Genomic DNA, 9,956 nt, shown 5'->3' on the forward strand with positions numbered 1-9,956 from the left:
GTCCAAAAAGGTAATAGAAAATATATCTAAAAAGACATTCCAATGAATCATGGGTTTTTTATTTTATTTTAGGGCTATACCCAAAAGAAGAAGTACGCCAGAGTGAACAAATAATGATAGATATGTGTGTCCTACATGCTAAAAGATCAATTATAATGTTTTGGAAAAAGACTACATATTGTTGGAAAAAAAAAGATATAATACCTTAATCATACACCTATGTCAAATATTCCATAGGTATTTTATCAAAAAAAATCTTATGCAACTCAGCTATTGTCAGAGGTTTGCAGTCTGTCCATTTCAGCAATATATTGTTTCTTATACAGAAAGCAAGGATATATAGAAGTCTTTTGAAAGGTATACTTTTAAGATGTGTGTCCGGCAGCCCAAACAATTGATACGCAGTGTCCTTATTCAGTTTAATGTTAACAATTAGACCCAGTCTATCCAAACACAATGAATGAATCTCCCCACCTCAGCATTACACTTCATACACAGTTCAGATTTATTGTGGTCCAATTCAAATCTAAGCTGGGGAGTGATTAATATATCTGATTTTGATGTAATGAGTCAACAATGTCTCTTGCAGTATAGAAGAAATACCAGACCTAACATATACCGTAGAGTTTGTTTCATTTCATCCATGTAACTCAGTATGTAACCTTATATGGTAGGTTTAATTGTATGGTTTAATCATAAATTGCCATAAATTGGCATGGCATATTAGTTAAATGTTACGCATTTAAGTTTACCAAAAAGCAAAACAAGATATCAAGTACAACAGTGTGTAGTTTCTTCCATGACCCAACTTCTAGTTTTTTCTTCTTCTATTGTCAATTCATTTTGAGAACAGGTCAACTTATTGAACATCACCGTGAGACTTTGACTTACAAAAACATAACATTCTGTATAAGTACATAGATAAATCAACTGAAAGCAAACATCAACATGACATTGACTTCCCTTTATTACACAGTTTGAGTGTATTCACCCACTAACATGCCTGAATAACACCACATGCTCATCTGCACAGTAATCCTCATGCCAGCAGTTTCTGTAAGTACTGGTATCAAGAGCTAAGACAGGTAACCTAACAAAATCTAGTTTTACATACTATGGGTTGTGACCCAGAAAATAGTTAACCAATCAACAGTAAGTGTTTAAGAAAACCGGAAAATTAATTAAAATACTAATAATAATAACACAACTCTGAAAAGTTACTGCCGATTTCAGAAAATAATCTTTGAAACAACAGAACTATTGAACACCTACTAAGCATACTATTACATACCTTTAAGCCAAACAACTTATAAAATAAGAACAAAGATAACTAAGAACACTGTATTTAAAGAATTACAGAGACTGCATATACAGCTATATATACTAGTTCTGAACCAATTGCATTCCACAAAATTTATTTCAAGAATTTCCTGTCAGACGTAACACATGCTAAGTCAGTGGCTACACACATAATATAATCTGCAATGGAGAAGGTTGACAGCAGGTTCACAAAGAAATCAAGCATTACTCACTAAACTATACAATGAGGGAGACATAATTCTTACTGGTGGTACTATTGGAGACTAGAAATCTCTGATGTGGATGTATACTGACACATGAGCCCAGACTTACAAATGCCTTTCTACTTTTGATCGGACTATATCACCTTACTGTCTTGGAAAATACTGTTTTCGCAGTCATCAGATGATTTACACATGCCAATTTTAAAATCTGATACTTTCTCCCAGCACATTGCACAGGCACAGCCATATACAGACAGGTGAAAAATTAAAAGAAAAATCTGAATAAATGAGTGGAGAGACATAAGAATGTAGAGGCCTCCAAGCAGGTGCACTGCATTGTACAATCAAGCAATTAAATCCAATCATGCTCTGTGGCATGTATAAAAATGCAGAGTTAACCCAGCAGATTTTGTATCAAGATGGCACAAGGAAAAGATGTACGTGATTTTTAAAGGGATTCATTGTTGGGGCACAGGTGACAGGAGCTTAGGTCACAAAGACTGCTCAGCTGGCTAGTGTTTCAATAGGAACATTGACTAAAGAGACATATGCATTTAGATCTACAGGAAAGTCATCCAAAAATAGGGTCAGAAATTGTGGTCAATGGCAAACATGACTGAGAATGTCAATGCAGGATGTGATCAGACTGTGTCAGTAGGAACAGTCTGTTGACATTTACATATAGAGGGATATTATAGTGGGGTTGCAGCTTAAAACCCCTAATTCCAAGAGAGTTCAATGGTGCAAAATCCATAGGAACTGATCAAGAGATGTGGAAAAAAGTGATATAGTCATACTTTTACCATATAATCGACAAGTCAAGTACATATGTTGCATACAACAAGAGAACGGTACAGGCCTGAACGCTTGACCCCTTCAGTCAGGGGATCCAGTAGCTCTGTTGTGTGTGGCATTTGCAGTTTGCTCTCCTGCAAATTAATACAAAGTTGTTCTGAGTGTTCACATTTATCCTATTATGAAAGATTTCTAGCCTGATGTGAGTGGTTCCTTCCAGGATGACAATGCCCCATCTATAGGGCACAAGGGGGTCACTGAATGTATGGAAAATAATGTGAATCATAGGCTATGGCTTTAACAGTCACCAGATCTCAGGCCAATTGAACGGCAGTCATAAAGAGGGAGATTTTGGACTGACATGCTAGACAGAGCTCTACACCATGATCATCAAAACACCAGATGAGGAAATATCTTTTGGAAAAATGGTGTTCCATCCCTCCAGTAGATTTTCAGTAGCTTTTAGAATCAATGTCAAGGCACAATGAAGCTGTTCTGATGGCACATTGTGGCCCAACACCTTCCTAAGACACTTTATGTGGGAAAATAGATACCAGCTAGAGTTCCCTTCTTCCAAGTACTTTTTAATCCATAGATAAATTAGACAGATTTATTTTTAAGGTAAAAAGTTAAATGACAAAAACCTGCGAAAATAAAGAAACATGACTAGGTCATACCCTAGTATGTGGCTGGACAACCTATTGTCAAATCCTGATTTGATAACTGCGACGTTGTCTGACAAAATCACCAAACACATAAAGGAAAGAGTAAGACTGAGCAGTGATTTCAGGTATATTTGCTTATGATCACTCAGACAGCCCAAATAGAACATGCTCAGAGCTAACAGCCTCTGTCTGGGATCCAGATGGAGTTTAGCCTTTGTTTACTCAAATTCCAGAACGTAACAGACTTTCATTAGAGGCAGGTCTTTATGTCTATCTCCCTTGGTTTGAGATGTAGAAGTGGTCATAGCAGTTAGTGCGAAGCCTCGTTACCAATGACTTTTCTCTTTCCCTCCCTCTCTCCTGATCTCTTTGATCAGTGTGTCTTAATTATTCATCTGCATCCTTTAGTCTTTAGTAATAATGATACATGTAATGAGCAGCTGGGAAACCAGAGCAGCTCGGAAAGCACTCCACTGACTAGAGGTGGAAGTACCATCACTCAGTCAGTCAGCAAGAAGTAGAGGGGAACAAGAAGTTACCCTGGGAACTACATTTCTGGAAATTGTACCTGAGCCCTGAAAGTTTTGTACAGAATAAATCTAATAAACATGCTTATTTTCATTAGAGAATTACACAAATTAAGTCAACAAGACAAAACACTATATTATTATAATACAAAATTTTCATTTTGATTAGGAATACATTTCTAAAATAAATACACCATTTTGCTGTTGCCAACATATCTGTCTGATAAATATATGCCTCTCTCTCTCTGCCAAACAGGAATCACTACTCCCTTACTTAGCTGTTTTTATTTTTGACCAAAGTAATACCTTGTGATCTGTTGGTAAGATGGTAAATAATAAGCCACTTCTGTCAACAACTGTCATCAAAGGGGATTCTGGCAATGATCCCAAACTTTAACATTTGCTTTGATCATGAGTCACCATATCATCCTCTGCCCTTAAAATCTGCCATTTTAACATTCTGCATGGCAAAAAATTAAGTGAATAGATAAAAAAACAAAGCACCTGAACCTTAAATGTTGGTCTGGTTGTTATTTTTGGTTTTATTAAAATTGGCAACTCTCCTTATATTACATTCCCAAGAGGCATATGGCACTCCTCTAACATTAATGGAAAGGGCAGCAACGTGATTTGTATCAGATATCTGGGACATGTGCATCCTGCAACTATACACCAGTGACATTCTGACGCTTCTCCAACATTTAGACTCAGTACTGGCTGTGATATCAAAATTAAATGGACACAACTGCCTATCATAGGGAGTGTCAACTCAAATCTGATATTTAAATAAATTGCTGTATTTATGGGAACAAATGCTTCACAAACCATGCTGTGTACTCTTGCTATTTATTGTTGAGTAAATGAGTCAATTAAAGGTCCAGCATTTACAACTAAACATTAGGAAATACGTTACTAATATGATAATATTTTCATTTTCAAGCAACTGTAAAATAAATGTGCATTCAAAACCTTTATAGTTGATTCACAAGCATTTATGTAACAAAAAAAGGTATTGTAATTACTTTCATATTTATCATGCTGGACTGCCTATAAAATCATCTCTCTAAATTTTGGACTGCATTTTTTCCAGCATATTAAATCCAAAAGGTTACATTTTTACTATTGGACTCTAGAAATATTATATAGATACAAAAAGAATCATGCTTATCATTGTATAAGTGATGAACATATCACTATCAAGCAACAAGGTGACAAGCACCCTGTACTTGACCAAACTGAGTAAGACACTTGAGTATATAAAAGAAGCAGCTCTAGACACTGCACGAACTGACAGGCATCTGATATAGGTGAGTTTAGTCAAGTATTTAATGGTAATTGTATCCATTGCGGTTTCTAGATTTCAATTAATTACGTTCTTGCTGGGGTAATTAATAATTATAAATACATTTTACCATTAAATAAATGAACTAATTTTACGTTTTGTTGTTTTTTTTTAATTAGACTGACAATAGCCAGATTCTCTTTTGTAGCATCTTGGGTTTACACAGTCATTTTCATTTGGGATCTAGTGAGGTAAATCGTTTACTACAGACATCTTCTGACAAAACACCTGCTTAAAACACTTGAGTGAGTCATAAGTGAGCAAATTATTTTAATATGTGAACTGATTTGAAATGTATTTTCAGTCTCCACTAAAGTGCGATCATGAGCACAGATGCGTAGACGGAGCAATATTGGAGAATTGAGGCTCAGAACACTCTATTTGATGCCAAAACTGCCTACTTTGTGACTGATCCTGAGTAACTGCAAATGTAAACTCATCAAGAAAGAGGCTGGCAAAGCCATGGTTGAGACAGATGGAGGAAAGGTAAGTGAAAATTTGTTTAATTTGCAGGCTTTAGTTTTTGTCATCCTGATTAACACCAATGCACCATATCTTTATCTAAAATAATGCCTTGCAATGAGATTTAAACTTTTATACTTTCTTGTTTAATTAATCATGATACTCATGGCACTCTTTGTGGACTGTTAATCGTTTTGTTTTTTGCATTTTATTTATTTTATTCTGTTTTGCCAAGAATGCCCTGGCCCATGCTGTTCAGTCAGCCCGCCATGACTGTGACCTGCTCAGAGAGCAGTTTGAGGAGGAGCAGGAGGCCAAGGCTGAGCTGCAGCGAGAAATGTCCAAGGCCAACAGTGAGGTGGCTCAGTGGAGAACCAAATATGAGACTGATGCTATCCAGCGCACTGAGGAGCTGGAGGAGGCCAAGTACATGAATCATTTCCACTTTTTAACAAATAAATGCGTTTTTACTCAATATTTTACCATTCAATATTATTTTTGTATAATTAAATACAAACACATTGTTCTTCACTGCAGGACTATTCAGGATTGTCCAGGGACAGTTCAAGGTGACTGAAAAAAATGCTGAAGAAGAAAGACAGCTAACTCCCTTCCTTTTTCATCCTTATCAGGATGCCCAACTGCACCTTGATGATTCTGTCAGAGGACAGGAAGACATGAAAGAGCAGGTTGTCATGGTGGAGCGCAGAAATGGCCTGATGATTGCTGAGATTGAGGAACTGAGAGCCGCTCTGGAGCAGACAGAGAGAGGACGCAAAGTGGCTGAGCAGGAGTCGGTTGATGCTAGTGAGCGTGTCGGACTGCTTCACTCTCAGGTTTCTTTCCATTCATTCAGAATAAACTAGTGTTCTTAAAAATACATTATATACATTATATTAAACATGACTTGTCTTAAACATTCAGAACACCAGTCTTCTGAACACCAAGAAGAAGCTGGAGGCTGACCTTGTGCAAGTTCAGAGTGAAGTGGATGATACTGTTCAGGAAGCAAGAAATGCTGAGGACAAGGCCAAAAAGGCCATCACTGATGTGAGTTTACATCTACAACTCTCGTATTTTGTTTCATTTTTTATTCTGTTGTTAACATTTAAATATGCTGCAGACCTCCATGTGTATAATTTATTAGATATCGACTGTAAAATTAATTTGGAATTAGGAAATATTTTATCATTTCAGGCTGCCATGATGGCTGAGGAGCTGAAGAAGGAGCAGGACACCAGTGCTCACCTGGAGAGGATGAAGAAGAACCTGGAGGTCACAGTCAAGGACCTGCAGCATCGTCTGGATGAGGCTGAGAACCTCGCCATGAAGGGTGGCAAGAAGCAGCTCCAGAAACTGGAGTCCAGGGTATGAACTGTATATGTATGTCGTGTCACAGTTGAGATTATTGAGAGTATTGATCATTACCCCATGTTCTATTTCACAGGTGCGTGACCTGGAGGCTGAAGTTGAAGCTGAGCAGAGACGTGGAAGTGATGCTGTGAAAGGAGTCCGCAAATATGAGAGGAGAGTCAAGGAACTGACCTACAAGGTAACGTGTTATCTAACTAAAATCCACCTTAATTTCTCTTTAATTTTCTACTGTCCTTCAATAACAATACTTGATCTGCACAGACTGAGGAGGACAAGAAGAATGTTACCAGACTCCAGGATCTGGTGGACAAGCTGCAGCTCAAAGTCAAGGCTTACAAGAGGCAGGCTGAGGAGTAGGTCAACTACATTAGTGACGGATCAGTTGTAATCATAATGTCACCATTCATTTTCCTCTAACTAAGTCAGTATAACACCAAACACTTCACAGGAAGAGCAGGCCAACACTCACACGTCCAGGGTCAGGAAAGTCCAGCATGAGCTAGAGGAAGCTCAGGAGCGCACTGACATCGCTGAATCCCAGGTCAACCAGATGAGAGCCAGGAGCCGTGATGTTGGAAAGGTATCTTTTCATTCTGTTGGATAACAATACATTAGAATAATAATGATATGATTCACTATTGGCATTTGAAAATCTTAATGAAAACTGACTTTCAGCAAATTGCAATTTGCTAGAATGGCATATCCAAGGCAGCTTGCATGAGGAGTTAGTGTAACATTCATATTTTCAAACACAAAAAAAGTTTAAACTTGCTGTAGGCCTACACTTCCCTGCTAATCTCTCCTCAGCACTAATTGTTATCCAACATGTCAAAGACTATATTTTGTATGTGTCCATTTGTATTGTGCAGCTAGTGATTTTAGTGTTTGAACTGAGTAGACGCCCTTGATCTGCATGTCCAGTTCTAAGGAAACAATAATAATAGTAATAATAATAATAATAAGATAATAATAATATTGTTAGAATTTATAACAATATAAGAGACTGCCAGTATGACCAATTTCATATGGCAATGTAACTGTGAACTTCAAATAGGCCTATGTCAAATGTAATCTAGCTTTTGACACTGAAACTGGTGCCACTGAAAAACGCAGGCTTGCTCATTTATCACCTACACGTGAGCGCTACTTACCTAATGTTAGCTGAGGTGTAGCTATCTAAAACGATTGTCATGTTTTTTTCCATAAAAGTTCTGGTGTTAAGGCAGATAACAATCACTTGGCTCACCCTGCTCAGTCCAAGCTTTTTTATCCACCAGTAATGGCCTACAAAGACGAATACCTTCTTTCAAAAAATTCAAGCATAAGCTAACATAACAGAATTCCGTTACACAATGTTTCTGCAATAAAGCTAAAGTGGATTTTATCTGAAATTGAGACCGAGTTCTCACTATTAATGACCACAAAGAATAATTTTCTGTTTGAATTTTCCCAGCTGGCACCGGACTTGATTGTAGTCTCAAACAACAACAACAACAACAACAACAACAACAACAATAACAACAAAAGTTGGAGTACGCGTGGAACAGCGTTTAACTTCAATTAGAAATGAAATGATGGCCAACTGTTATCGAGATTATTCAACCAAAAATCAATGTCCAACGACATAGGTGGCCAGCTGCATGCCTGATGGGTAATATCAGAACTCTTTAAAAATAATTATAGTAGCTACATACAAGTAAATGTTAAAGTGGACTACAAAGTATCCAGATTGTGTGCTCTGGGCATCAGGTGTACATTTTCTTTTTTTTTAAATGGCCGATTTAATATGCCACTGCAGCAGTAGCAGTATGCTACTTTACTCTTAAGGTAAGAATAGGCCAGTATGAAACAGGCTGTAAATTAAACTAACACAAATCACTTGAGAGGCTGTAAAACTGAAACCACTGACAAACTGCTGTCTGAGATTATGTTAGGACTTAACAGTGAGTCAATGACACTTGTAACAGTAGGCACTCACTGTTAGGGAATGACAATTGGCTTAATATAAGCTCAAAACCATCGCAGGAATTCAAGTAGGCTACTCTCCCATGGGCTAGTGTGCCCAGTTCTTTGAGTGTTCAGAGAGGTGACAGTCAGTATAACTTAATGGGAATCCTAATAGCACTCTAAATTTATTACCAATACAGATTGCCAACACAGCCCATTCATAAACACAGCGCTGACTCTGGCGTATTTGAAATGAACCAAGGCTCACAATAAAGGTCACATCAGCCAGCAGCAGTAACTCAAGTGTTGTCATCTGAAAACTATCATTGACATACAGTGTAAATAATTTTCTTTCTCGTTTCTTGTTTTTCAGTCTGAGAATGCTGAGTAAGAGACTACATCTGCTGGACAACGTTAAACAGAGTTCATAAAATATGAACAACCTGCTGTGATATGTACAAATGTAATAAAGATGTTTTGATGATACTGTTTTTCTTTTCTTCCAAAAATCCAGTGCATCAAGGCAACACAGTTAATAACTAACTGGAATTATATTAGGCCCAGGTTCAAGGGTTCTTACCATAATAAAGGATTTCTATGAAAAAATTAAAGTTAAAAATGTTTTTCAAGGGTTGTTCATTCAAACAAAACACAAGCTATTGAAATTTGTGCCTGTAATGCAAAGCAATATGTGAACAAGTACAACTTTTGATTTATTAATCTCCAACTAAATGCAGTCTTTTTAAGAGTGTATCATGTATGGAATTTATTGTTTATTTATCTGGCACAACTAAGGTGACCCATAGAACATCACAATTTGAAGGACATGGATCTAACTATATACTAAATATAAAAGGTTAGATGATGTTACTGCCAGGAAGTATTAATTAACAGCATTCAAAGGTGGTCTCGCCTTTGTGGCACCAAACTCTCACAGATGCACATGTGTTGTTGGACCCTGGGGCAGATTCTATTTATGTGGACAATGCACACTAACTGGTTGTGCATTTGTGTGCCAAGATATTTTAGGAGTTGACTCGGGCTTTGTTGTGCTTGTAGACAACTGCATGGGAGTGGCCACCAAGGCAATTGATGTAAAGACAATTTCCTTTGTTTCGAATGACAAAGATAATATCATATGACAGACTGAAGCCATGGTGTTCTTTTTAAATACAGCTGTCAGTATGTCGTTAAGGAATGACTGATTGCTTTGGCATGCTAAAATGATATGCTTAAACAGTAAAGAAAATAACTACAGTCAAATATTGTCTCATGTCTCACTCATGACACAGTTGTTCATGAGGTTTGTTTAGAGCTGCTT

General features: G+C 37.2%; 1 protein-coding gene and 1 long non-coding RNA gene across 2 annotated transcripts; both read left to right on the forward strand.

The window, feature by feature from the left end:
• Positions 1 to 5,198: 5,198 nt before the first annotated feature.
• On the forward strand, positions 5,199 to 5,741 carry LOC111653719 (uncharacterized). Its single transcript, XR_002760694.2, has 2 exons — positions 5,199 to 5,338; positions 5,550 to 5,741. It is a non-coding gene; the product is annotated as an uncharacterized LOC111653719 (long non-coding RNA).
• Positions 5,742 to 6,018: 277 nt separating this feature from the next.
• On the forward strand, positions 6,019 to 9,121 carry LOC147819205 (myosin-8-like). Its single transcript, XM_087173476.1, has 6 exons — positions 6,019 to 6,150; positions 6,239 to 6,364; positions 6,512 to 6,866; positions 6,950 to 7,041; positions 7,137 to 7,268; positions 9,009 to 9,121. The coding sequence occupies exons 1-3, from the start codon at positions 6,034 to 6,036 to the stop codon at positions 6,686 to 6,688; spliced, it is 420 nt and encodes a 139-aa protein (XP_087029602.1). The 5' UTR covers positions 6,019 to 6,033; the 3' UTR covers positions 6,689 to 6,866; positions 6,950 to 7,041; positions 7,137 to 7,268; positions 9,009 to 9,121.
• The last annotated feature ends 835 nt before the right edge of the window (positions 9,122 to 9,956 follow it).

Source organism: Seriola lalandi, unplaced genomic scaffold (assembly GCF_002814215.2).
Source record: "Seriola lalandi dorsalis isolate HSWRI2012SDOR001 ecotype SW California unplaced genomic scaffold, Sedor1 jcf7180002054240, whole genome shotgun sequence".
NCBI lineage: Eukaryota > Metazoa > Chordata > Actinopteri > Carangiformes > Carangidae > Seriola > Seriola lalandi.

What these genes read in the sequence shown, in the direction of transcription:
- LOC147819205 (XM_087173476.1), top strand. Translation starts at nt 6,034, where the DNA reads ATGATTGCTGAGATTGAGGAACTGAGAGCCGCTCTGGAGCAGACAGAG. An exon ending in TCGGACTGCTTCACTCTCAG is followed by an intron (nt 6,151 to 6,238) that starts GTTTCTTTCCAT and finishes TTAAACATTCAG; the next exon opens with AACACCAGTCTTCTGAACAC. An exon ending in CCAAAAAGGCCATCACTGAT is followed by an intron (nt 6,365 to 6,511) that starts GTGAGTTTACAT and finishes TTATCATTTCAG; the next exon opens with GCTGCCATGATGGCTGAGGA.